The sequence below is a fragment of the Gamsiella multidivaricata genome, assembly GCF_025024155.1.
Source record: "Gamsiella multidivaricata strain RSA 2152 chromosome Unknown BC939scaffold_122, whole genome shotgun sequence".
Lineage (NCBI taxonomy): Eukaryota > Fungi > Mortierellomycota > Mortierellomycetes > Mortierellales > Mortierellaceae > Gamsiella > Gamsiella multidivaricata.
The window spans coordinates 1-25,904 of record NW_026251830.1 but is presented as its reverse complement, the minus strand read 5'-3'; the positions used below and the strand labels follow the sequence as shown (position 1 = coordinate 25,904).

The 25,904-nt window shown below is 50.6% G+C and overlaps 11 protein-coding genes across 11 annotated transcripts; 4 read left to right on the top strand and 7 right to left on the bottom strand.

The window, feature by feature from the left end:
• Positions 1-24: 24 nt before the first annotated feature.
• Positions 25-2,243, bottom strand: BC939DRAFT_508224 (uncharacterized protein; the record flags this gene model as incomplete). Its single annotated transcript, XM_051560973.1, has 2 exons — positions 25-1,827; positions 1,947-2,243. The coding sequence occupies 2 exons, from the start codon at positions 2,241-2,243 to the stop codon at positions 25-27; spliced, it is 2,100 nt and encodes a 699-aa protein (XP_051406588.1).
• BC939DRAFT_497345 (uncharacterized protein) lies at positions 1,903-2,646 on the bottom strand (the record flags this gene model as incomplete). The annotated part of the gene is made up of 2 exons (XM_051559718.1): positions 1,903-1,914; positions 1,947-2,646. A coding segment is annotated over one exon (320 nt), but the record flags the coding sequence as incomplete, so codon positions are not given.
• On the bottom strand, positions 2,621-2,977 carry BC939DRAFT_468800 (uncharacterized protein). The gene has a single exon (XM_051557953.1). The coding sequence runs from the start codon at positions 2,900-2,902 to the stop codon at positions 2,666-2,668; it is 237 nt and encodes a 78-aa protein (XP_051406586.1). The 5' UTR covers positions 2,903-2,977; the 3' UTR covers positions 2,621-2,665.
• A 928-nt stretch (positions 2,978-3,905) lies between these two features.
• BC939DRAFT_481948 (uncharacterized protein) lies at positions 3,906-6,224 on the top strand (the record flags this gene model as incomplete). The annotated part of the gene is made up of 4 exons (XM_051559073.1): positions 3,906-4,036; positions 4,144-4,231; positions 4,328-5,291; positions 5,401-6,224. 4 exons carry the CDS (start codon positions 3,906-3,908, stop codon positions 6,222-6,224), a joined length of 2,007 nt encoding a protein of 668 aa, XP_051406585.1.
• Positions 6,225-6,968: 744 nt separating this feature from the next.
• On the top strand, positions 6,969-9,106 carry BC939DRAFT_481947 (uncharacterized protein; the record flags this gene model as incomplete). Its single annotated transcript, XM_051559072.1, has 4 exons — positions 6,969-8,084; positions 8,190-8,323; positions 8,440-8,821; positions 8,912-9,106. The coding sequence occupies 4 exons, from the start codon at positions 6,969-6,971 to the stop codon at positions 9,104-9,106; spliced, it is 1,827 nt and encodes a 608-aa protein (XP_051406584.1).
• A 270-nt stretch (positions 9,107-9,376) lies between these two features.
• On the bottom strand, positions 9,377-10,789 carry BC939DRAFT_403705 (peptidase S8/S53 domain-containing protein; the record flags this gene model as incomplete). Its single annotated transcript, XM_051552762.1, has 2 exons — positions 9,377-10,621; positions 10,763-10,789. The coding sequence occupies 2 exons, from the start codon at positions 10,787-10,789 to the stop codon at positions 9,377-9,379; spliced, it is 1,272 nt and encodes a 423-aa protein (XP_051406583.1).
• A 1,701-nt stretch (positions 10,790-12,490) lies between these two features.
• Positions 12,491-13,159, top strand: BC939DRAFT_481945 (acyl-CoA N-acyltransferase; the record flags this gene model as incomplete). Its single annotated transcript, XM_051559071.1, has 1 exon — positions 12,491-13,159. The coding sequence occupies one exon, from the start codon at positions 12,491-12,493 to the stop codon at positions 13,157-13,159; it is 669 nt and encodes a 222-aa protein (XP_051406582.1).
• A 66-nt stretch (positions 13,160-13,225) lies between these two features.
• Positions 13,226-14,160, bottom strand: BC939DRAFT_42050 (uncharacterized protein). Its single transcript, XM_051553076.1, has one exon. The coding sequence runs from the start codon at positions 14,099-14,101 to the stop codon at positions 13,292-13,294; it is 810 nt and encodes a 269-aa protein (XP_051406581.1). The 5' UTR covers positions 14,102-14,160; the 3' UTR covers positions 13,226-13,291.
• Positions 14,161-15,067: 907 nt separating this feature from the next.
• BC939DRAFT_403704 (PWI domain-containing protein) lies at positions 15,068-15,820 on the top strand (the record flags this gene model as incomplete). Its single annotated transcript, XM_051552761.1, has 4 exons — positions 15,068-15,091; positions 15,199-15,288; positions 15,407-15,529; positions 15,638-15,820. 4 exons carry the CDS (start codon positions 15,068-15,070, stop codon positions 15,818-15,820), a joined length of 420 nt encoding a protein of 139 aa, XP_051406580.1.
• Positions 15,821-21,274: 5,454 nt separating this feature from the next.
• Positions 21,275-22,245, bottom strand: BC939DRAFT_533488 (uncharacterized protein; the record flags this gene model as incomplete). Its single annotated transcript, XM_051561700.1, has 2 exons — positions 21,762-22,245; positions 21,275-21,654 (listed from the first exon to the last, which is right to left on the bottom strand). The coding sequence occupies exons 1-2, from the start codon at positions 22,054-22,056 to the stop codon at positions 21,275-21,277; spliced, it is 675 nt and encodes a 224-aa protein (XP_051406579.1). The 5' UTR covers positions 22,057-22,245.
• A 1,636-nt stretch (positions 22,246-23,881) lies between these two features.
• BC939DRAFT_481942 (uncharacterized protein) lies at positions 23,882-25,076 on the bottom strand (the record flags this gene model as incomplete). The annotated part of the gene is made up of 3 exons (XM_051559070.1): positions 23,882-24,073; positions 24,631-24,981; positions 25,041-25,076. The coding sequence occupies 3 exons, from the start codon at positions 25,074-25,076 to the stop codon at positions 23,882-23,884; spliced, it is 579 nt and encodes a 192-aa protein (XP_051406578.1).
• Positions 25,077-25,904: the final 828 nt, after the last annotated feature.

The following is a 25,904-nucleotide window of genomic DNA, read 5'->3' as shown; positions in this document are numbered from 1 at the left end:
TAAAAATATAAACTCGTCTAGTTCCTATCCAGCTCTAGACCGGCGCGGCACAAGACGCTTTGCCAGATCCTGCTTCACCAGGTCCTGCAGCATAAACGGTGTCCTCGAGTTCACAATCACCGTGCCTGAACTCGCACTCGACGACAACGGGGCACTAATCACCGCCCCCGCCATCGTCGTCGTCATCGCCTTCTTCTTCGACCCCTGTCGAAACAGTTGCTTAATGAACCCCAATCCGTCTCTCGAGTGCTCCCCCTTCGCATCATCATCCCGCAAGAACATTTTCTGCCGCTCCTCGTACTGCTGGTACTCGATCAGTTTCTGGTTCTTCCCGCTCGCTGTCGATGAAGACGAAACAGAAGATCCTGACCCTGAAATTACAAAACTCACACTCGATGGCAGCGTCGGCTGTGGTTTCGTCGTCAGGGCCGATGAATGATACGGCGATATCGATAGCTGTGTCATCGCCCGCGGATACGACATCTCCTGTTGCTCCTGCCGCTGTCTTTGCTGCTGTTCCTCCTCAGCCGACTGGGTATAGGGTGGTGGTGGCAGCGAACGCGTATATTTCGATGACACCGGGACTACTGGTGGTGCCGTCGCCAGATAGAGTTGCTCCTCTTCTTGACCCAGTGACAAACACCCAGTCGACTTCTCGGGTGGGTATGCTTCCGATCCCGATCTTAATAGTGCGGACGAATTATTTGAAGGCGAGGGCGAAAGCAAAGGGAAGGGTGCAAGTGGTCCTGCCGCTGCAATCGCAATTGGTGCAGAGCAGTATGGCTTCGTCGTCGGTGGCAGCGGAAAATCCGATGAAACTGGGTCATGGTTAATTGGTCCCACATATGTTGATGTCGATCCTTCTCCTCTTGATACCGCTATCAGCTGTTGCTGCAGAGTCTGCAGTGGTTCCGACTTAGGGTATCGACTCGATCGACAGACCGGAACAGGATAACCTCTTTCATTACTATTAATGCTGCTGCTGCTGCCTGTGCTCGCACTACTGCTCTGCGGTTGGTTGATGCCGGTTGGATAATTGTGAATATGGATATGAATATGATTATGAATATGCGTCTGAGATTCCTGTCCCTGATCGTAGTGTCCATTGTCCTGACCATGGTTGTGCGCCTGAGAATGAGCAGAGGTATAGGCGGTAGATGGTAAAGGCACAGGTGAAAGTCGAGCCGGTTTCCCTGATGGTACCTGGCAGTACTGTTTTTGTTGAACTGTATTATCAGGTCCAGCCTGATGACGGTGATAGCCATGATTGCCGTCTTGGTTCTGTGGAGAAGAGATGTTGTTGTCGCCTTCATCGTACTCGGTTTTGCCATATCTGCTTAGACCCCATCCATTTGCGTTGTCCGGTCCCTCGGGCGTCTGATACATCTGAGGCTGATGATGACTGTTGTTCTTTCCTGCCTGTGTTCTCCAGGCTCGGTCCTGAGAAAAAGAGTTGCCCGCAGAGACTGGTGGAACAGATGACAAAGCCGAGGCGGCTGGCGCTGGCGAGCGCAAGGGCGAGTGCGATCCTGGTTTAGCCGTGTACAACGAATCCTCTGTGCTAGACAATCCGACGGACCAGTTGACATCAAAGACTGTTGAGAGGTAGGACTGTAACGCTACGGGCAGATCCATCGAGACCGGGCGCGGAAGTGGTACGTTGCTGGACCGTAGAGACTGGGGCCTCCGTCGTGAAGTGACAACCGAGGCAGCCGCTGCAGCTGCTGGCGATAGAATGGGTTCATCAGGTCCTCCTCGACCAGTGCTGTGGATGCTGTGCTCTGAGGGGCTGTAGTTGCCATGGCCATAATAATCGTATTCGCATTCCTGATTAAAATTGCATTTCACGCAAGGTTAATTATGGTGTGTTGCAGATGCGTGGCAATTGGGTATGGAACAAACTCAATGCGAGAGCTGTGTGCTGAAGTACTATAGAGTTCGCTTACCTGAGCAGAGGAGGAGGCCTCTGCCTGGCCCTCAATCCCCGCCGCAGAGAGTGTCTGCTCCATCCATTCGTCTTGGTCATCCACGGGGCTCTCCTCGATCCATTCGATCGGATGCATCTGGTAGAGTGCCGTCAGGAAGTTCTTGATCAGAATCCGTCGCTCGATCGACAGGGACCGTGAAGAGAAGATCTGGGCATTCAGTTTTAGGTTCGAGATGTGGACTAGGTGCATCGGGGTTTGAGATCCGAGACCCAGACTGGGCTGCATTAATGACGGTGGCACTGTGTCGGGGGTCATTGTGTGATGCGTCAGTATCCTTTGTGTGGGAGGGGAAGGGTTCGTGAAAGGGCGATAGTGGTGCAGCAGTGTGATGTATCGTGTCAAGCGGTCGGGGCTGTCCGGTTGAGTTGGAGGGGGTGGGTGTGTGAGGAAGCGGGAGGAAGATGCTGATGTCTGCTGAAAAAAGGAAGGAAGTGAAATGGTGGGATATGGTGGAGATAACAAAGTCGACTGTGGTTGGGTATGAGAGGGAAAAGGACAGTAAAGGGAAAGGACAGTAGAGGGAGAGGAAGGGTGCAGTTACAATTCGCGCTCGCTGTGTCTCTCGGGAGTGAAGAGCAGTGGGTTGAGAAGAGAGCGGGAGTGTGAGTGTGGTATGCCAAAGCGAGAATGAAGAAATGAAGAAATGAAGAAATGAAGAATGACGAAGGGGGATGGACTCAAAGGATCATGACTTGAATCGGTTCCTCCGTTGAAAGAGAGTGAGAGTGAGAGTGAGAGTGAAAGTGAGAGTGAGAGTGAGAGTGAGAATGGGAATGGGAGTGAGAATGAAGAGAGATGAGTGAATGTAAAGAGATGGATGGGGTCAGTTCGCTGTCTAAGGAGGAAGCAAGACGAATAAGGGTGTGCCAAATAGAAAACGGGAGTGTGAGGTGTGCGTCCAGGGGTAGGTTCATGAAGGAAGAGCTATCAGCGCCACGCCGTTGAGGAGAAACATGAAGAATGAGAGGATGCACAAAAGGTGTCTGTGCAACCAGAGATATATTGCATCTCTTTCTTTCGGGAAACCACTCAGTTGGAACCCACTCTTATTGCTCTCATCCAAACAGCTGCACCAAACCATCAACACGCATAGTCTACCTCTGTGTACTCCACACACATCCAGAGGTACACGGTCTATATCCATACATTGACATGGAGATGGACACGGAATGGGATGGAGTCAAAGACTAGGATCGACGTGGTGGAAAAAGACGCTCTTTCACTCCTTCTTCGGACATAAACACAAGCACTTACTACATAGACTAGTCCAATGCACACCACAGGAGCCAACCCATTCAACCCCTGGCGAACAGTATATACATATGTATATATGTATATACGATGACAGGAACAGCGCAGGCCGGAAGGGCCGTACTGGAGCGAGGACTGAGGTCGACACTTAGGTCGGCACTGGGTGCAGCAGTGCCTGGTAGGCTACCTGCCAGAACAAAGGCCAGAAAGAGACAGAAAAGTCGTCACATAAGATGGGGTTTTATGATATGGAATGGCACATGCGATCTTTTTATGCGATATCGTATCAAGATGCGATCTCGGAGTATCACCTCAAGGAACTCCCATAAAGGGTCTTTCTAGTCCGAACAACCCACTCCCTCTTCTTCTTTCTTCTTCTTTCTTCTTCTTTCTTCTTCTTTTTCTTCTTCACATCCCCTTCTTCCTTCGCTTTCCCCGCTCTCTTCCTAAACTGCCGCTGACGATCACTTCGCTTCCCACCATCTCAACTTCAGGACGGCCTTTGTTACTATGCTGAGGATCAACGCACACAATATCCTGAGGAGCTCCTCCTCAGCCCCAGGAATCCGCTCAAGGACAGCCTCCTTCTACAACACCTACACCAACAGCAACAGTCTGATCTACAGGAGGATGCTCGCCACAACCACCGCTTTCCTGCCCCAGAACATGATCGAAAAGATTGCCCAGCGTTATGCAGTCGATCTCGCCCCAAACCACACGGTCAAGAGTGGCGACTTTGTCACCATCCGTCCCGAACACGTCCTCACCCATGACAACACCGGTGCTGTCATCTCCAAGTAAGAAAGCCATCGCAACAGCTATTTGTTTGATGAAAACAGATCTACGATCAATCGATTGCTAACTCGCTCGATCTCTTTTGCTGGAAACATTGCCTCTCAAATAGATTCAAGAGCATCGGTGCCGCACAGTTCAAGAACCCCACTCAACCAGTCTTTGCATTGGATCATGATGTCCAGAACAAGACCGAAAAGGTGCAAACGATCGCCAACTCATTAATGCGCACAAAGAGATCCACATCTATAGATTATCATGACTAAACTCGCTTTATTACTTTCGCATGAGTACAGAACCTTACAAAGTACGCCACGATCGAGGCATTTGCAGACGAGAACAAGGTCGACTTTTACCCTGCAGGCCGCGGCATTGGACACCAGGTCATGGTCGAGGAGGGCTACGCATTCCCAGGAACTCTCACCGTTGCCTCGGACTCCCACTCCAACATGTACGGCGGCATCGGAGCCCTCGGCACACCGATCGTCAGAACCGATGCAGCCGCGATCTGGGCCACGGGCCAGACCTGGTGGCAAGTCCCACCAGTTGTCAAGGTCGAGCTTAAGAACAAGCTGGCCCCCGGTGTCACCGGAAAGGACGTCATCATCACCCTCTGCTCCGTCTTCAACAAGGACGAGGTCCTCAACACCGCCATCGAATTCACAGGCGAAGGTGTCAAATCCCTCGGAATCGAGGACCGACTCGCCATCGCCAACATGACCACGGAATGGGGCGCTCTTGCAGGTGTCTTCCCCATCGACGAGGAGACCCGCGCCTATTATGAAAAGCGCATCAAGGTTCTGGAGCGCACACGGTTTACGAACAAGAACCTGAAGAAGGTCCCTGTTGGCCAGGAGTTTGTTCACCCTCGCGTCAACGGGGAGAGGATCGAACAGGTTCTGAAGAATGAGGTCGCCCCTGACGAAGGTGCATTCTATCACAAGCACCTGACCCTCGATCTGGCCACGGTTTCCCCGTACATCTCTGGACCCAACTCTGTCAAGGTTGCGCAGTCAGTCCAGGACCTAAAGGATGTCAAGATCAACAAGGCCTATCTGGTCTCTTGTGTCAACTCGCGCGCAAGTGACCTGCGCCAGGCTGCAGCTGTCGTGCGCGGAAAGAAGATTGCAGACGGAGTTCAATTCTACGTTGCTGCTGCCAGTAGCGAAGTTCAGGCCGAGGTTGAGCAAACCGGCGATTGGCAAGCTCTCATGGACGCCGGTGCCACCCCCCTGCCCGCCGGCTGTGGACCATGTGTTGGTAAGAGTTGAGAATGAGTCGTCTCTCTGGCTAAACAAGCACCATTTTGTCGCATCGAAGCACCCTCTGACTCTCTTTCTCTTGCTACTTCTTTGCTTTGGCGAATTAGGTCTGGGTACAGGACTATTGGAGGATGGTGAGATTGGTATTTCTGCCACGAACCGCAACTTCAAGGGCCGTATGGGTTCTCCCAAGGCCCTCGCCTACCTTGCTTCTCCAGCCGTCGTTGCTGCCTCAGCTATCTCGGGCAAGATTGTCTCTCCTGGATCCATGACCCTTGGCTCTGTGCTGACCCCTGTTACCAGCATCACTACGGCTCAGGGCGGTCAGACCCAGTCCTCTGACGATAATGCAGCCTCGGACGAGACAATCCCCAACTTTCCTTCCCAGATGACTGGCGAGCTCTTGTTCTGCCCCGCCGACAACCTGAACACAGATGGTATCTATCCCGGCAAGTACACATACCAGGACGACATCGGACCTGAGACCATGCGCAAGGTCGTGATGGAGAACTACGACACCAACTTTGCTAGCATTGTCCGTCCCAGCGACATCCTGATCGGAGGATTCAACTTTGGCACAGGATCAAGTCGTGAGCAGGCTGCGACCGCACTGCTGTCTGCAGGCATCAAGCTGTTGATCGCAGGATCGTTCTCGGAGACATTCAAGCGCAACTCGATTAACAATGGACTCTTGCTGATGGAGAGTCCAGAGTTGGTCCACGACCTGGCCAAAGAGCGTGGGAAGGACCAGTTGACGGATCGCACGGGCTGGAAGGCGACTGTGTCTTTGGCGAGCGGCAAGGTCGTTGTGAGTCGTGAGGGAAAGGAGGATCGCATGTATAGGGTTGGCGGTTTGGGCAAGAGTATCCAGGAGCTGTGGGTCGCCGGTGGTCTGGAAGGCTGGGTTAAGGAGCGTATCCGCCAGGGCTGATTATATTTTATAGTATCCATATCTAACCCATGCATTCATTCATTATCTAAATTATCTAATAAACACGTTTCCATGTATTCTATGCCATGTCCCCTCGCAATTATCATTTTTACTGCCTACCTGCACAGTAGTAAGATTCCATGGTGAAGAGAATGCCATCGTCAACACTATTCGAGATGGATAGGAAAATTGCTATTGATAATCCACCAAAGAGTAAGCTATGCGTTATGTCGCAGCTTCAGTTTGGTCCGCTGTCCATAGGGAGTGGGTGCTCCTACTTGTGAAGAGAGTATAAGCAACAAGACCTTGTTGGTTTCACTCAGCCCGCCCAATCACGACCCTTGTTTCTTCTGCTTGCAGTGTATAGAAAATATCCAAAGGAGCCAGGATGGCTACTCCATGGTTGTCGTATGGTTATCGATATCCCGTCAGCGTACTTCTTCATAGGACAAGTCTTCCTGATAACAATGGGACGAATATTCCATTCGCCTGAATATTACCCCGACAGCGGAGTACACCTCAGGAACGTGCTCCTTGGTCCCTGCCTGGTGCTCCATCCTTATTGGTCAATTGGTCTATTACTACACCTTCTCCCCTTCCTTCTCCCCTCCTTCTCATCATCACCATCTTCATCCTTCGCACTCGTCCTCTGACCTTTCTTCTCTACAGCCAATCAAGACACCCTCTCTCCAGGCATCTAGACACCTTCTTTCATTCCATCAGCATCAAGACAAATACACAGCCATGTCCTCGGTAGGTCAAGCAGAGGTCTTGCCTCTGCACAGACACGGACATCCAGCAAGCGGATCCATAGCACAATGGACAAGCACACTGCGCTCGTACCTCCGAAACCTCACCCGGCGGATCTCGCCCTCGCGTGCCATCCTCGCCTTCCTCTCAATTGTTGCCTTCTATGTCGTCGCCAACTCGCTCTCGTCCTCGTCCGATTCAAAATCATCCAGCGGGAACAGGAGTGGCAGCAATTTCAGCAACAACAATGAAGATCCGTCTATGCTAGGGCTGTCATTGAAGGAGAGAAAGATCCAGCAGGAACGGGAGCGGATGATGCTCGAGTGGGACTCGCGCGCCAACTACCGGACAGATCTCTCAGAAGTCGGACCCGGCCGCATCAGCTCATACCCAGCCAGTCTCTTCAATTCCTTGTCATCATCAGATCAACCCTCGACATCAAAGTACGTTCCTGTCACGGCCGTGATCCTCTCCTGGAAGCGCAAGGAGGGCACGAAGGCGGTCGTCGCCCACCTGCGACGATACCCCTTCATCCAAGAGATCCTTATCTGGAACAACAACCCCGAGATCGAACTCTATGCCGCCGACTTTGCGGATCACGACAGCAACCTCAACACGACCAAGAACGTCTGGCCATCCGTAACCGTCTTCAACTCGGTCGCGAACCTCCACGACTTCTCAAAGTACACGACCTGCTCTCTCGCCAAGTATGACTACTGCTATCTCCAGGACGACGACTGGATCAACCTCTCGCTCGACTCGCTCTACACCGTCTTTGTGGACCAACCCGAGAGTCTCGTCACCAGCACCGTCCCGGCCATGTACGCACAGCAACGGACCTGGATGTTCCAGAACCCACAGTTTGATCTCCACACAGGATTCTCTTGGCTCGGCGCTGGCTCGTTCATGCCTAAGAAGGCCATTTTCAAGTTTCTAATGCAACTTGGTGGAAGCAATCTGTGGAAGGAGCGTGTTCAGCTCTCGGATCTGTTCTTCTCGCTATGGAGGAACCAGTATCCCGTCGTTCTCAGTCATGCTCTTGCACCACTAGATCAGAGTTCGAGCTGGAGTGGCAGGATCGATCAATGGAGCGTCGTCTATGAGCACATGGTATGAAGCGCGAGCGAGCCTCTGTTGCTCTCAAATGCTTGGACGCTATACTAACTGACCTTTTTTTTGAAATCGGTATTTTTTTTTTCTGGCCTTTTGGAATAGACGGATGCGATGGTCCGTATCACCACGGTATTGTCTGGACTGGGATTGGTACAGGGATCGCCTCACCGAGCCGGGGCCAAGGCTGACTTTGCTGCAGAGGAAGAAAAACCACTCTTCAAGGATCGCCACACCAGGTCAGTCTCCTTGACCTCTTTCTCGCACTGTTACTCTCGCGGTCGGGGAGGCAGCTATTGAGCACTCAATATCTAATCATTACTCTTGGATCGTTATTTTTTATTATTTTATACAGGTCGAGCTGTACAAACGACAAGTGCCTGTTCCAGACAGATGTGGACATGTTCCCAGCACCGGACTCGGTCAAATGGCCGGCAGATCCTTACGGCCGGGACATCCACGCACATGAGGCCCGCTTCAGAGCGTTGGACTACCCAAGCGCCGAATTCGTGGCCATGCATACCTATCACTACGCAGTTGATCAGGATCTCTCGACCTGCTGGCGCAGCTACCTTGCCCTGGGCAAGAGTAATTACTTTGGCGTACAGTTTGTGCTTCCAGTCCTCGACTTGGGCGTGAACACCAAGTCGATTGAAATCTGGTCGACCCTGGCCTCGACACTTCAGGTTCTCCAAAACAGTGTGGTCATTAAGGCCAGTGTCGATGGCGATGCATGGGTAAGTGGTTGCTTTTTGTCCCTTTTCTCGCTTATGTGATTCGATTTTGAATGCGAACTTGACGCGTTTGTGAATGCTGTACTATCTTAGATGACATGTTCAGGAGAGGCGGAACGGACACAGGGTTCGGTACGGTTTACGGATGTAAATTGCGCGGATGAGGGAAAGAAGGTCGGACTCCAGCTAGATACGCGGGGGATCCAGTTTCTTCGTTTCGAGGTGATCGAAAAGGCCGCCTCGCCGATCGAAATTTGCGGCATGCGCATCGGGGATATGTTGCTGTAGTTGCTGCATACAGATCACCATGCTCCACCGCCCTCACTCATCCTCACTCACCTTCTATACATACATCCGACCACATCTGCCATCTTAAGAGAATCTCCAACAGTGCATTGGAAATATATATACTATATAATATAGACAACAATCGCGGACAATGTGATATGATGCTTTAGTTCGATTTTAAATACAACTAGTTAGAAAGTCAAATATTATGTACATAGACTACAAACTACGGCTGGTTTCTAGTCACTCATCTGTCAAGTTTTTTGTTTCCTAGAATGAAGAGAAAAAAACGGCGATGGTGGCACCGACGGTCGAGAGTACGGTCAAGACCTGGACAACATTCAGACTGGGTCCATGGTTGGAGAAGCTACTGATAGAAGGCGAGCCATTGACCTGACCCGGGTGAGTCAAGTTGTCGTTGGTACCATCGTTACCATTGTTGTTGTTTTCGCCGTCTCCATCGTCTCCACCATTTGAGCCATTGTTGTTGTTATTATTATTGCTGTTGCTATTGTTGTCATTGTTGTTGTTGCTGCTGCTGCTGCTGTCGTTGTTGTTGTCGTTGTTGTTGTTGTTGTTGTTGTTGTTGTTGTTGTTGTTGTTGTTGTTGCTATTATTATTATTATTACTACTATTGCCAAGGCCGATGACACCGGCACCATTGAAGGCCAGGAGGTTCGTGCTCGAAGGGCCCTTAAAATTCCTGACGACATTCCTGGTACCGAGCTGCAAGATCTTGTTCCCAATATTTCTGGGTGACCACGAGCCATCGGCACGATCGCCACGCTCGGCGGCCATGATCAACGCCGCAATGCCCGCGACGTTTGGGGCTGAGAAGGAGGTGCCGCTATCGGTATAGACTTCTCTGTTCGTGGGTCCGATCCAGGTCGATCGAACACGCTCACCGGGCGCGTAGATATTCACGCAGGATCCGTAATTCGAAAATGACGACATCTGGTCATTAATATTCGTCGACCCGACCGTGAAGGCCGTCGGAGTCGAGGCCGGAGAATAATTGCATGCGTTCTGGCCTATGTTCTTCTCATTCCCGTTCCCGGCGGCCGCGATAATAAACATCCCGGACTGGACCAAGGTATCGACGGCAGAGTTCAAGACCTTGGAATAACCTGCTCCAAGGGAGAGGTTGACGACGTTTCGATGGTTTGGGGATTGGGCGTTCTGTTTGATGACCCAGTCCAGTGCCGCGAGGATCTGGGAGAGGGTGCTGGTGCCCTCACGGTTGAGACCCTTGACGGCGATGAGGTTCACCTTCTTGGCGACGCCGAAGGTTCGGGAACCGATCACGCCTGCGACGAAGGTGCCGTGGCCGTTGTCGTCGGTGTTGGGCGCCCCCGGGACGGTGTTCGTGCCCCAGCGCGCACGGCCCTCGAAATCAACGTGGTTGATGTTGATGCCCGTGTCGATCACGTAGACATCCACGCCCGTGCCCGCTGAGGTCGGGTAGTTGTAGTCAGTGACTAGCGGCAGTTTGCGCTGCGAGACCCTAGACAGGCCCTGTGAAGAATGAAGGTGGGGAAGGTTGGTAAGGTGATATGATATATACTGAACCAGCTCTTTTTTTTTTTTTTGTCTCAGTGCCAGTTTTTCGCACAATTCTAACACACAGCCTGCGATGGGGCCACCAATGAAACTTACCCAGCTGGGTGCGTGCTGCTGGATCATGTACGCACCGCTCGGTCCCGGAAGATCGCTTGCCGTCACCGGGGACACATACTCCTTGGCCTCATGAGTCTTCTTGCCACTCTCATGGGGCGGCGTACCATCCTTGCCCTGCCCGCCCTCGTCCTCGCTCTCGTCCTGTTCATCGTCCGTTGAGTGCGGGATACTGACCTCATCCTCCACAAGCTCCTTCCTCTTGATCTTACTCCCAGTCTTGAGTCCGATCTCCTGTGGGCCCAGCTGCTCAAATGCCTGTTCGAGTGTCAAGGTTCTGGCTGTCACATTTGCATACCTCTCGAGCTCCGCGAACCGGATCTCGATATCCTTCTCCATTAACTCCACACCGACATCATCCACCAACAACTCAGCCTCCTCCTCCGAAAAATCTCCATGCCACACATGGAACTGAGAGTCGTCAAACGTGAACCAACGTCCCTTTGACTTGATCTCCATCTTAGCTCCTTGCTGCTGCTGCTGTTGCGCTCCTTCTTCGCTTTTGGTCTCAGAGGTCTCAACCTGGGCCTTGGATTTGCCATGGTGGGCTTTGTGATGTGGTTCCGCTAGGGCCTTGGCCTGGGAGAGCGACAGGACCGTAAGCGAGAGCTCCTTGGCATCGTAATCGAATTTTGGGTGCGCACTATTATCCTGAGAATGGATGGATTGGATCCGAGAGACACCTTCGGGGGAACTGGTAGTGGTGGTGGAGATGGGGCCTTCCTTGAAGCGGACGAGGTAGTCGGCTGCATGGGTAAAGGGGACGAGCAGGAGGGGGAGTGGCAAGAGGCAGGCGACTTTCATTGCTGCGAAGGGAAGGGAAGGGTGGAAGGAGGGAAGGGTGTGTGTGAAGGATGGACTGTTGAGGGTAGTTTATTTCTGCTGGGATATTTGCTTAGCCTGGGCGTGAGTGGTAGATTAAAAGGAGGAGGAGAAAATAGAAGAAGAGGAGTCAAGAGAATGAAAGTGGATCGGACGGAGGGAGAGACACTGCCGTTAATGTCATACATAATGAGACGTTTAACAGTATTTTTTCCTCCTTAGAAACCTGGTCTGCAAGCTGTCCTCCTCACCTCTTTTCTCCTCCCTTTCTCTTTTTCATTTTTTCTGTCTTTGTTCTGTTCGAAATTCCAACACACACGGGACCAGAGATCCGAAAAGGATGAAAATGAAAACATGAAGTGCTGCAGCGGATCTGCGTGGGGCAAAAGAGGGGGACAATGGTCAAACCACGCTCCCTTTCTTTTCGTGGACGAAACAAAACGAAAGAGTCTTTTGTATGAATGTCTGCAGTGTGGGAGTGAGAGATGGATCACAGCAAGAATAATTTATGTGTGGTGCATGGCTGCTTAATTCAGCATATCATATCCTGCATCCACGTTTCCATTAGTCCTTGGATGCAGAGGATGCGTTGCGCAGATGCACGGGTAGGATGGACATCATCTACGGGTGGCCGTTCATCGATCGACGTCCTGTACTCTCTCTTCCTCCCCATGTGAACAGGGACAATGAGATTGTACGCCGCTCTCCAGAAGGTGTGTCACCATGTATCCATTCATCTGTACTCATTTGCATGCAAATCCCTCTCTTGTGCTAATCTCACTTTTTCTCACCTTTGTTTACCTGGATAGGACTCCCATAAATACTTCTGCAATAAGAGTTCTTCCCTCTTCTTCTTATCTCTATAACACCCTTCCTCCTTCGTCACCAATGTCCACGGAGCAGGAAAAAGAACACAAATTTGATCGCGAGACAGCAACAGCCATGGGACCGTACCTAGTCTCAGAGGATCCGCCTCACTACCTCTCCGCCGTCGATCTCAGCGACATTCCCGAGATGGTCAGGGTTCTCAACATCAATAAAGATATCTACAATGGCACTGCTACCTTCCAATATCCCTACCTCGAATCCCATGCCCACGCCCGCATCTCCCGCGCCGTTGACTATACCACCCAACGTGGCTACAACACCCATTGGGCCATGCGCACCTCTCCTGATGGACCTCTCATAGGCTGGGTCCACGCCTATATCCTTCCGGACCCCCAAGAAGTCCACCCCGAAACCGGTCGAGAACTCAAGGTCGCCGAGATCGGGTACTGGGTCAGTCCCGAGTATGTCGGCAAAGGATACGCAGTTCGTTCTGCAAAGTTCGTGACCCACGAGATCTTGTTCAAGGAGTTTGGATGCGATATCGTGCGTGCGGAGGCCTATGTCGAGAACCGGTCAAGTCGAAAGATCATGGAGGCGACGGGGATGCGATGTGAGGTCGAGGCCACAACGGCGTTTATCCCAAAGTTGCAGCAGCATCGCATTGTTTGTTGTTATGCGGTTCATAGAGATCAATCCACGTACAGTGTTGTCTCCAAAGGACATTCATGAATGACAATAGTAGATAAGATTGATACAATACATAACATAGCGCGCATTCTTTTGTTATTATTATTATGAGTGGTAAGTACAATACATATACAAGGCATGGAGGAAAAAGCCTAGGTTAACAACCAGTCGTCCCTAGTTCTTCCGCCTTGGACGCTTGGGGAGGCTGGTCAACCGAAGAGCCTTGCACAACTCGCGATCGTGTGCCGTCGCCAGTCTCACGTTCTTCAAATTGACCGCCTTTGCCGACTTTGACAGCTCATGTTCCGTCATATCCATATACACCTCTTCCTCATCGCTCTTTTCTTCCTCGGATCCGCCCTCGACCACATCATAAAGCGAAGGCGCAGTTGCAGTCGAAGTCTTGGGTCTCCGATGCTGTGAAGAGGGACCTTGACGCTGTTTCTTCGAGACTTTGACAACCCAGGTATCTGGCCGTGCAGATACCGCGATGGAGCTGTTGATGCTCGCTGCCGTCATGGTCTTGGAAATGTTTGTGAATCCGTCGCTGAGGGCCGAGACTGTGAGGGGGGCGAGGTGGCTAGCAGAGACGTCGATGTAGATCTCATCATTGACCATGTCGTCGTCGTCGTCATCGGAGGCGTAGGTCGAGTTGACGACGGACCAAGAGGAGACACTGAGTCGGTCGAAATCGTCGTCGCTCATGGCCCGAATGAGAAGGGCCTTTGAGGCGGTGTAGACATGGCAGATGTCGGTGGTTGAGTCTTGCTGCTCTGGTTCGAGGAGGACAGAGTACGGGTTGCGCAGCTCGAGTGGGTTATGGGGGAGGATGATCGACATGGATGTGGGTCGTTTGTGGTGAGTGAATGTGTATTTTGAAGGTGGGAAGTGGTTGTTGGTGTGTAATCGAGGATGCGGGGAAAGGGATGTGTTATTTATGTCTCTGACGAGTGGGCGCAGTAGTTGGTGTGGGGCACCATCCATTATGTCAGATATTTAATTAGGATCATGGCCGCGTAGACTAGTAATACCTCGTGCTCCTGTCCCTTTTTTTGTCGTCATTGGATGTGTGAGGTAACATCCTGGGCCCCTTCGTCCTCCTCCTTGAACCTGAAATGTATGTGCGCCGTAGTAGTTTGTTTTCATCCTCCTCTTCCTCTTCTGCATGACGACAAAAACAAAAGCAGCTGAGTAACTGCGGCCTGGCCTGAATGAGAATGTAGGAAGTACCTTCTTCACTTTACATGCTGCAGCGCTCCTGTATTTGTACTCCACTTAAGATGCCAGGAACGGTTGAAATGACGGCACATCCACTTGAGCAGAAAGCTGCTTCCCCATCCTGGTTGTCTAGAACCCTATGGTTCTTATCATGAAAGAAGAGTTATCTCCGTTATCAAGTCTCATCTCCAAGGGTTGGGTAGTTTGCCCCCGTCCCTCACACAGACCCTTCCTGCTCTGCCGCAGCAGTGGGCTTTTCTTTCTTTTTTTTACCTACTGCGGACTGCAGACATGGCATTCATGCAAGCGCCCATATCCAACCAACGAAAATGACCAACGGAGACAAGTATTATCGCTCCATCGCTGTTTCCAATCTTTTGTTCTCTCGGTCTCGTGAATTTTATTAATGGCTTCCATCTAAGTCTATTCGGTCGTTCTGGGATAAGCCAATTCGGATACATACGAGAATCCCGGGCATTTCGAAGATGAAAGGATGGGGGGGCTTCCTGTCATTAGATCTCTGTGAGAGCGCAATGACGATATAGGCTCTCTGGAGCTACTTGACAACACCTGGGAGCTTCTTCTTGATACCCTCCCCCTGAATGTAACCGTATGAGGGAGAACAGGATAAGCCACAGAAATGACCTTTTCGGTGCACTGAACTGAAGGTGTCCCCCACACACAGCCCCAACTCGCGCGGACGGACGATCAACCAGATAACTCAAATCAACCATGGGAGACGCAGGATTCTTCAAGGTACCACAGCCAAGGACGTACATTCATCCGATCAGGATGGAAACACCAATGGAACATAGCGAATCTAATCATCACCATGGACTTGTTTTCTTTTATTCTTTTCGCAGGGCACAAGTGCCGATCAGGATGCACGTTTCAGCGACAAGCAAAAGAAACTACTTCGGTCGATGAACTTTCCATCAGAGTTTAGCCAAAAGGTACGCATCTTGACTGGGGTCTGATCTATTTTGTGGGGACAGGAGGAGCAGTTGAAGATGGACAACCTTTCTAACGTCCTTTGTCGACTAATGCTTACGTCCTGTTTTCTGAAACTAGGTGGATATGAAAAAGGTCAACATGAAAGTCATTAAGGGATGGATGGCCCAGCGCGTCAGTCAATTGCTCGGCATCGAGGACGAAGTCGTCGTAGAATACGCCTTTGGCATGCTGGAAGAACCTGTAAGTCCTAGAAACTCTTGTTCTCTTTCTGGTCGCAAAAGCATGGTACTGCCGAACATCTACCCTTCAATCTTACAAACAACTTTCTACGCATTCTCTCACTTAAAGTTACCAGACCCAAAGATGATGCAGATCAACCTCCAGGGATTCCTCGACAAGAATTCTCAGGTTTTCATGCTTGAACTCTGGAAACTCTTGCTTAGCGCACAAAACAGCCTTGGGGGAATCCCACAGCAATTCCTGGACCAGACAAAGGAAGAGCTCCTGCAGGCCAAGGTACCATCATCATGAACCAGTCTTCATCTGTCAACTAAAAGTGCCATTGTATAGAAAGCGCATGCTCACAACGCGGTTTCTTTCGTTACACTTTCATTCATAGCGTCTCAAAGAGGGCGAGTTGGCCAAGGTCAGGGAGCAGGAAGAAAAGGAGCGTGCAGTTTTGGAGGAGGTCCGAAAGAAGGCACAGGCGATCCGTGATGCTACGCGCCCCAAAGCGTCATCGTTTGAAAATTCCGCAGACGGCAAAGCGCCACTGCAGGACAGACCACGCGAAGATCGTCATTCCAAAGACTATGATTCAAGACGGGATAGACGCCGCCCTCGTTCCAGAAGCAGAGATGCACCGCCATATGATAGCGGCAGGAGACATGAAGCCAGTAGACGATATGATGACCGACGTCGAAGAGATCGCAGCAGCGATCGTCGCGATCATTATAAGCAGGATGACCATTACCAACGGACGACCAGCTCTCGTCGTCGCAGTCGCAGTCGCAGTCGCAGTCGAAGCCGTAACCGCGGCTCTCGCAGGGACTACAGTCGGGACCGAAAAAGTCATCGCCAAGAGCACTATGGACGAGAGGACAGGAGTAAGGGTCGGGACAGGGAGAATTATCAGGATCGCGACAGGGAGAATTATCAGGATCGCGACAATGCACGGAATCGTGACGAGACCAAGCGGAGACGTTTGCGTTCGACGAGCCGATCTAGGAGTCGATCCAGAAGTAAGTCTGCAGACCGATCAAGGATTGAATCCGTCAATGCAAAGTCAAGATCGACGAGCCCAGTGGAGAGGACTGCGGATAGAAATGGACGTGATCCCAAGGATAGCAAAGATGTGAAGGACAAGGCCAGGAACGCGGCTGCAGCAGAGGCAACCTCCGCTCCTGCTCCTGCTCCTGCTTCAGCTGCAGTTGATTCGAGGACATTGGAGAATGAATTGCGTGAAAAGCTACTTCGGGAACGTGTGCTCAAATCCGTCAAGGAAAAGAATGCGTCGTAAAAAGGGTCAGTCTGTAATGCAAATAAAAAAAGTGTATCCATGGCCGACAAATACTAGGGCTTTCCACAATTTTGTTATTCTGTCCGCCAACCCCTTCTCGAGCATTGCATTCTCGTTTTCCCATTTTCTTTGTTTCTTTCCCTCGTGGGCATAAATAGTGCACGAGATGACCAACCCTTTTCTAGGTCTCATCAGTACATCGAACCCTTCGCCATATAAATACTCGTGTCCTTGGGTGAGTCGCCAGCGCAGGGTCGAGTCTTCCGATATTTTTGTTTCAGAGTCGTAGTCGCTTAAATAATTAGAAGCGTCGGCATGATCTTCAATACGGAGGTTCAGCGCCTCATTTTATAATTGTCTTAATAATAGAAGACAATTCCATCTCATCTTAATTCCAGCTGGATGTCTGGGTCCAATAGCACTCAATAGTAAACTCTTTCTTTCCGCTTTAAGTCAACAGTCTAGCATGATTCGGCATTTTTGCTGCTTGTACAGTAATACTAATGCATAGACACCTTCTGTGCGCGTCTTCATGCTGAGGATCAAAATTCGTAACGGCCCAATGGCCTTGCTAGATTAAGTCATTTGGAAGGGGCCTATAATTCTTTATTGAATTTAAATAGAGGGTTCTAGTCTTGATGTATCTTCTCTACTAGTCAAAAATATAGAAAATTGTTACAGTGATATTCAAGCCGCAAGTTCAAAGTCGAGTCAACTAACTCTGAAAAAAAATTAACGAGAACCCTCAAAGACATGGGATTTATAACTGCGGTCTGAAGGAAACCTACAGGTGGGACAGAAAACAAACAGCAAGCTGCCCGCTCCGACTATGTCGCAACGGATCCATATAACATAATCAATGACCGCATGAGTCGTGAACCGATGGCCCCTGCTTCCTACGTGGTCTGTTGTGCGCGAAAGTCATCCTTTAGCCACGGTCCTCCGACATTTTAAGAGATTGACATCCTCCTAATCGCTCCATCACATCGAGTCTCAGCTGTCCCAGATAGTGCCCTTGCACCCGTTCATCTGCAGCGTCGTTGATCTCTTTCACATCGGGTACTTGTCGTTGCCTCAGGGTAGATCCCATAAAATCATTACTGCTACGTCTATGCTCTCCAACACAGTTGCGCCCCCGAGCGCGTTCGCTCACAGCAGTGATCCCATGTTCTCGTTCCCAGTCGACGGTGACTTTACGCCTTCTGTTCCAGATCTCTGTTCTGCCGGTCTCCTCAATGGCCTTCACAAAGCGGCTGATCATGTATGTTTCGATCCGTTCTGTAGTGTTAAAAACGCGTCTCCAAGACTAAGCCATGCACTTGGGTGTTAGACCGTGGTCCAGATCCTGCCGCTACCTCTCCCCGTCGTATTTCTCCCATGCCCCTGACTGTGACCTCAAGCGCGTCCCAAATTGCGTCCAACCTGGCCTTTTTGAACGTCGGTGATTTGCGTTTGCTGATGTCGCGTCCCTTCTCTTTCTCTTTCTTTGTCTCCTCTTCCCAAGTCTCCCTTGCGCTCCTCCATGCTCGTCCTCCAACTGCATTCACTTCCTCGATCGTTCCTGATCACAGTTCCTGCTGCGTCTCCATTTTTGCTGGACAGTGCCACAAATGTCGAGTATCCTCACGTTCCTGTTCACACATCCTACACACATCCGTCTGATACAGGTGCGGAAGCCAGCCCCTCATGTATGGCAGCGTAGGTAGCATGCCATGCGCTTTCTTGATCTCTCTTCCAATGGTCCGCAGGGCTGGTGAAATAGCCTTTCGGTGCGTTACAACTGTGAATGATGTCGAGTGAAGGCCGTCATTCAACCTGGCACTGCATGTCGTTGTGCTGGTTCGGTCGGAGTTCCCATAGCGTACCAGTGTGGCCTGACTTGGCCTCCTTGTCCGCTGCTTCGTTCCCTTTGTTCCCTGCGTGGCCTCTTATCTATTCCACTGTGATTTACTCTCCTGTTGAACATAGGCGTTGTGGACAGCCGCCCACCACACTACGTACGGTGACCTGAGCCTCTGTGTCTCGGTGCAATCCGACCGTCGCTTCACCAGTGCGTTAAACTGAGTGACCACAGCTGAGTTGTCGATCTTAATGGTCATTGGTTTGTCTCGTGGACTGACTAGAATGCTTGTCAGCAAACCCGCCAGCTCCGCCTTCGTTGGTGATGCGTAACCCGAGACTTTTCCCTTGATGACGCTCCGGTATGATCCTGCTGGCTTCTAGACTACCACTCCAAATGCTATACTAACCGTTCCTGTTCCTGCTTCCATCAAGGAGCCATAAGAGTACAATGTAACGGTAGCCTGACCAAAGTATTGCCCCCTCTGGTCGTAAATGTACTGGAGCGTCTCCTGTGAGAGATTAAGCCCGTTCGTGTCGATGACTGGATTTCTCTGACGTGGCAGTGGCGTCCTCCTCGGCGTCTGGCGTTTGTCCATCTCCTTTCTGGCCTCTATTCTCATGCGAATGTCAATTTCGCCTTTGCTCTCACTCTCCTTCGCTTCTCGGCTCGCTTCCGTTTCGCTTGATCCCTCTTCCTCCAGCGCCTTTCCGCGTCCTGCTGAAGTCGTCTCCGCGTCCCGTTGCGTGCCTGCACTGCCGCCCCTGCTTGATCCATGAGCTCTCGAGTTCTTCGCCGCCGGGCTATCTGTCTTGCTTGGGTCGCTTGACGTCTCCTGATTGTCATTATTTTTCCCTGAGCCTTTTGGATTCGCTGAACTTGCTTCTGCTCCTTTACTAGCCACTCTTTGTCCTTCTGTTTCTCGGCACGTTCGAACTCGACCTCCCAGCGCTCGCGTTCCACATCTCGCTGTACTGGATGGTTGCTAACGGTCCTCAAGGCGGCATCCACAAATGTTTTTTTTTTTTTTTTTTTTTTCGTTGCCGACGCTCTTCCACTGTTTCCTCCAGTCTAGGGCGTACGATGATTGATGGGGGAGGTGCAATTTGTTCGTTTGGCACCCTCTCATCGTCTTCTCCGCTTTTCACTTGAGGAGCCAGTGCTGCTTCTTCGTCTGCAATCATCGCCTCTTCGTCCTCTGTCTCGCCTTCGACAGGGCAGAGGTAGTTCTCCTCCGCACCGTCGACAGCACCATCACTCTCGTTGTCCAAGGTAGCCCGACGACCCTTGCACCACTTGTCAATATACCTATCAGTATAATGTGAATATCATTAAATCATGCAGGAGGTAGTAATGGGTCAGTGCGTTTCGAAAATCACTCCATGGAATCAGATCCGATGTATGCGAGAATAATTGATCATTGTAAAAGAGTTGTTCTCTTGACCAGCTCCCTCCAGACTTGAGCATCTGTATCTCTTATGAACCACTCTCGGGTGCTGATAGTATTGTCTGGTAACCCAAAGTCGCCTGCGAGCTGTATGTCAAACGATATGTTACGTTCCTCCATGAGTTGGCATACGTCGGAGGTAAAATTTTGTCGACGCCGTTTCACTCGTCCTGGGTCCAGAGTGGGCACAATCTCCATGACGCACCTTCGTTGCAACATCAATATCCGTGCTCGGCATGCTGTCCCTAATAGTCCCTTGTAGTTCAGTTGTAAGTAGCGTGTCGAGATCTACGCCTTAGCTTGAGCGTCTGTCAAACTTTTGACCGCATAAAGCCGATGGTGATGCATGATACTATTGGGTGTTGTTGATGGCATCTAGCATTTCATCTTCCACAGTCTCAAATATTTTCCTGTCATTCTGCGTACAGAAGTTGGCGACATAATTTGTGCTGAGATTCTGTATACCACTTTCGGGATGAGGACGTTGTTGATGGCATAAATGACTTGTCGGTCTGTCACGGCTTTCGGTTTGAGGATGCTGCAAATAGTGTCGACCTCCCGTTCCAGTGATTGTGTTGGCGTTGATGTTCCTCTTTCGTTAACCCAGACGCCGAGAATCCGCACCTCCTCGTTCTTTTCGACCGGCCTGATTTCCTCCGCGGGTGTTCCAAACATGAGGGTCTCCTGCCCTGTACGTTTGCTGTTGTGTGTAATGACTTTGGTCTTTTTGGCATTGATCTCGACTCCGCTCAAGATAAAGAAAAACGTCACTACGTCCAGGATGTCCTGCATGTTCTGTTTTGACCCAGCGAGCCATGTTGTGTCATCCACAAAAGCCAGCATTCCTATTTTCGGCATCCCTGGTGGTCCTTGCATCATATAGCCTTCCATGTTGTCCATGATTTCGCAAAGTAGTGCGTCGTATGCGACCCGCCACATTAACGGACATTCCACTCCGCCCTGATCTAGTCCGCACTATGGGTGGTATTCTTCCGTGGTCCCATACTCTGTGATGACCTTTTTGACCTTGCTTACCGCGATATTCTCGCATAGACGGATGAACGCTTCTGGAACTCGGAGCCGACGCAGGCCTCGTGATAACATGCTGTCCGGAGTGCAATTAACTGAGTCGAAGCATCTCTTCATGTCCTGGAAGGCAATTTATTGTTCCTTTTTAAATTACATAGCATCATCCATGGCAGCCTGTAAAATGTGAAATGGGTCCTTCGTGGTGGTGCCCTTGAGCGCTGAGAAGTTCGGACCCCTCAAGATGCTATGCCGGCTGAGGATCGCGCTGAGTCTGTTCGTGAGGATCGCAAACATAGTTTTTCGTGCATGTTCCAAAAGCGCAATTGGTCGAACTTCTGCCATGTTACCCGGCCATTCTGGTGCCTTTGGGATACAGTAAAGGAGCCCTGTGCTCCAGTCCTTGGGTACCTCCTCCTGAATGATAGCTGCACCTACGATCTGGAAAAGGATGTGACTTCCTAGTGGTCCTTGATGTTTCAGCATGTTGTTTGTGATCCTGGATACCCCTGGAGCCTTTAGCTTGGGTGCATCTGAGATGCATTTCGCAAGTTCTTCCTTGGTCGGTGGATCCATTATGCCGTCATACCATTTCTCCCTGATCCAGCTCCGCGGCTCGTGCTGTCTCTCCCATCTCGACCCTGGCTCCAGCGGTTTTGAAGGCCGAGGTATCCGTACCATTCATCGAACCAACCACGGACATGCTTCTTGATCTCACCCAGTTCCAGAATGTTGACTGACCTACCGTCGACTTCTCTCTGGATCCTACCGATTACCATCTTGCCGCTTCCTCGTCCCAGAATCTTATCCAACATTATCCTTGGTTGCATCGCCAGCTGACTGCACCTTTTTTCAATCAGCTGCAACAGGATTACCACTCGGTTACCAAGCTGCACGGTTACGGCACGCAGAACCAGGATGGAACCCGGCACCATGACAACACCGTCACGACACTGTACAATAGGCCACAGACACGAATATGTAGACCCCGCTTATGACCATTAAGCAGCATTCATTTATACGCATTCCTAACTGACCACTGCCCTTGATCCCTTGACTTTGCTGCTACTGCACTTAGAATAGATCAAACCAATTTTCAAAGAAACGAAATAATATCTTTCTGCTGAGCTATACGCGCGTGACTGTTGGCCTACAAAAAAGGATATGATAGTTGTATGATCGCACACTTCTTGACTAAACCTGTCTGAACTCTTGGTGTGCACTATGGTATCCGTAATCGATTGGAGCGGTTGTCTGGCACTGCTCTGATTCACTAGCAGATCGCTCACATGCCCTTGAATACTGTAAGCGCGTCTAAGAGCGTTAAATAAGACGCACCACGTTTTTGCTGTGCTACACACGCATACACGCGTTTAAGGTTCTTTAGATCCAAAGAAAGAGTAAGACAATATTCTAGAAAAGGAAGAAGTTTATATTTGAGTTATATGTATGTGGCTATTAAGTAATCTATTATAGGTTGGCCCAGGCGGATTATGAGACTAGTCTTTAAGTTCTAAGGCCAGACTTCAATTTCAAATCCTAATCTATGCGACAACGTGTTTGGCACAGACCATATAACGTATAAGTGAGACAGTCGTAAGCGTTGTACATATTACCTTATAAGTGCACAAGTCCAGGGCTTCCATTGACGCGCATTTGATTTCAGGGCGTTCTGGATACGGAGGGAACTGAATGTGGGGTAATAAAGTTTAGAGTTAAGGCTTGGATTTGCGGTGTTGCGCTTGGAGATAGTTCTTTTACAGTTGTATGGAGTAAGGAAACTCCCAATCTGAATGCTCGAATAATTTGTGTTCCACACTGAATACAAGGGCCTAACGCACAACTACGCACACTGTAGCGAGTGATCAGCACAACGGTCTTCTTGTTCAACTGGAACAAGGAACAAAAGACCCCTGGCTTCAATCCTCCTTTTATACAGGCACAACCCCAAAACCTAATACAGTCCGTGTTCGCATCCTCTGAAATTTTTCAGACGATGCGAACCTCATATGTAATCCTGCATTTTTATTGGTCAATTCTGCTTTCTGCTCTTTTTCCCTATTCATTCCTCAACCTCCGTAAAATCACAAGGGGGCAGATATCAACCGCGCTTTCTGCCTGGGATGTATGACTCGACTTTCTCTTTTTCCTCGGCCAGTTTCATTTTTTCCATTCGGCGTTTTTCACGAATCTGGGCCCGTTTTAACTGATGGTCCGCGAGTATCTTAGCCTGGATGCCGATGAACTTCTTGAAGTATGAGTTACTGGCGGCATCTGTGTAGTCTTGAGTCAACAACGAATCGGCAAGTAGGTCGATGGTGTTCACTGCGTCACTTGATGGCTGTGGAAGCATTCCCATCAGCTTGGCTGCGTCCATCAGCTTTTCGTGGATTTGGCCTCGAATAAAGTGCTCCGTTGATGAGTCCATCGTGTTCGCGGTTTTTTTGTCTTTGGAATCAGTTCCAGAATCGCAAGACGACTCTGCAAGAATGAGTCTGGCTTCAAAGCTCAAGGCTCTGGTCGACCTGAAAACGTCCTGTTTTAGGGGGGACCCTCTTTTGCTTGTCAGAAAAAGATGTGCCTTGAGTGGCGATGCAACGTAGTCCTCGTCGCTACTATCATCCTCAGGGAGGTCATCCGAATCCAAGACCAGCGACCCTGACTTTACTGCTTTGAACTTTCGTGCAAAAAACGGGTCGCCTTCGCTTTCCTTGAGGACCACCTTCTCCAAGTAGGGCATGCCATCAAGCATTTTCGAGATTAGGAAGGATAGGTGACTTGGAGTGCGCTGGCGACTTCTGCATTATGGCCAAGGCTGTCGAGTAGAATCTTTTGGTCTTTGCTGATGATTGGAACGTGGTGGAAACAGTGGCGAATAGATTCTTCCTTGACAGTGCCCCAGGCTTTAACGACATATTTCCAGCCTTCGAGGTTGTTGATTTTGGTTGGTGCCTTTTTTTTTTCGGTCCTGACGCTTTTTTTGGTGCTTTGCCTTTGGAAAATTGTGCTTGCGGCTGTTCTTCAGAATCGTCGGCATCATCGGCATCGTCGGCATCGTGGGTATCATCGGCATCGTCGACGTCATTGCAGAGGAACTTGGTTACCAGATTCACTGTAAGGAGCTCCTTGTGGCGCATTTTAAAAACAGCAATGATTCCAGCATCGAGTGGCTGCGTTACTGACGTCGAGTTCTTGGGCAGATAATCGACGGTGATGTTGGGAATGTGACCTTTACTCTTTGCAATATCCGCTGCTTTTTGATGGCAGGAGCAATTATCCACGAGCAACAGGACTTGCCGCAGGGGATCCTTTGCGACGATGTGCTTCTGGAACAGGAGGATCCAATAGTACATAGGTGGATCTTGCTCGACGGCCCCCATGTCAGTCAACAATAGTGTGCTTGATTGTGTCGGTGTTTGCGTGAAGAAATTTTCTGCGGGGTCAATGTCCGTGCGCAGCGCAGCGTGCACAGGCTGCTTTCCTTTGTCTTTTTTCACAAACAAACAAACCTCCTCATCACCTCCGTTACTGTCATAGCATGCAGAAATGGCACTAGGAGGTTTAGAAAAATTGTTTTCCTCTGCGCCAGCAGCAGCCACTCGGGCCTGGGCTTCTGCGCGTCGCCTAGCTCGGGGGTCAACAAGAGGCTCATCCTCGGACCCACTGCTGGGAGTAATAGACAAGTATGACCGAGGGATATCGTCCGATAGCACACCAGCAGCTGCATTCTCGCCAGGTTGCGTTTGAATGTTGTCGGAGTCATCAGTGTATTCGTCCGAGTTCTCTTCAACACCAGTACTCGGCGTATCGTCGACAGGTGGAACACAGGCATGGCGTCTCAGTGCGACGTACCACTGACGCTGCCGACCTTTGATGTGCAGACGCCGGCATAGCTCGTCCCAGCTTGCCAGTTCAGTACCATCTGCAGCGGTGACATCTCGCAGACGTGACACATTGTCCTTCGCGGGTTGGCGGCGACTTGCGGTACACCTTTGGTGGCAGAAGGAGGGCCACCAATGGGTTGGACGCAGTAGCGGCGGATGGTTCACGGAAGGCGATCTGCCGCTTGTGCATAAGGCGACACACATGGCCGAGAAAGTTGTGTTTGGAGAACTGGGCTCCAATAGCAGGGACTTGACACGGCGGAATCGGCAAGCGGCACTTAGCCTGGTGTGCATCTGATCTAGCGGTCATGACTTGACCCACCAGACCTGGGTCGCTGAATCGTAGCAACGCAGTGATATCTGCTCTTCCTCTTGCACATCTCCAAGTGCCGGAGCCTAAAGCCGACAATGAAAAAGGATGCTGTTAGGCGTGCCTTTCGCCAGACCCACCTTCTGTCGAACCGTCCCGGTATACTGACCGATGGTCCTGATAATCTCTTGGTCAGTAAGAATGGTTGTCGCGAGGCAGTACAGAATGCGAAGGATGAGCATGTTATTAGCGATGAAAATTGCCTGTTTATCTGTAATAGCTCTCCTGGCCAGCAGAGAGTAAATGGACTTAATTTCCTGTTGTATCAGCTGGCGAGTGTGGGCGCCCTTGCCGTCGGCAAAGAGCCAAGCTCCGAGCACCCGGGCAGCCGTCGCTGACGGGAGTGCCCCAATGGTGTCGCCACCAAGCATGACGCTGCGATTCTCGGAGGCGGGGTTAATGACCAGGAGTTCTATCTTTCTTGGGTTGATCTCGATAGAATTCAGTGAAAAAAAACTCCCCGCAATATCAATGATCTCTTGTAAACATTCTCAGTTAGGCGCCAGCCAAGTGGTATCGTCGACAAACG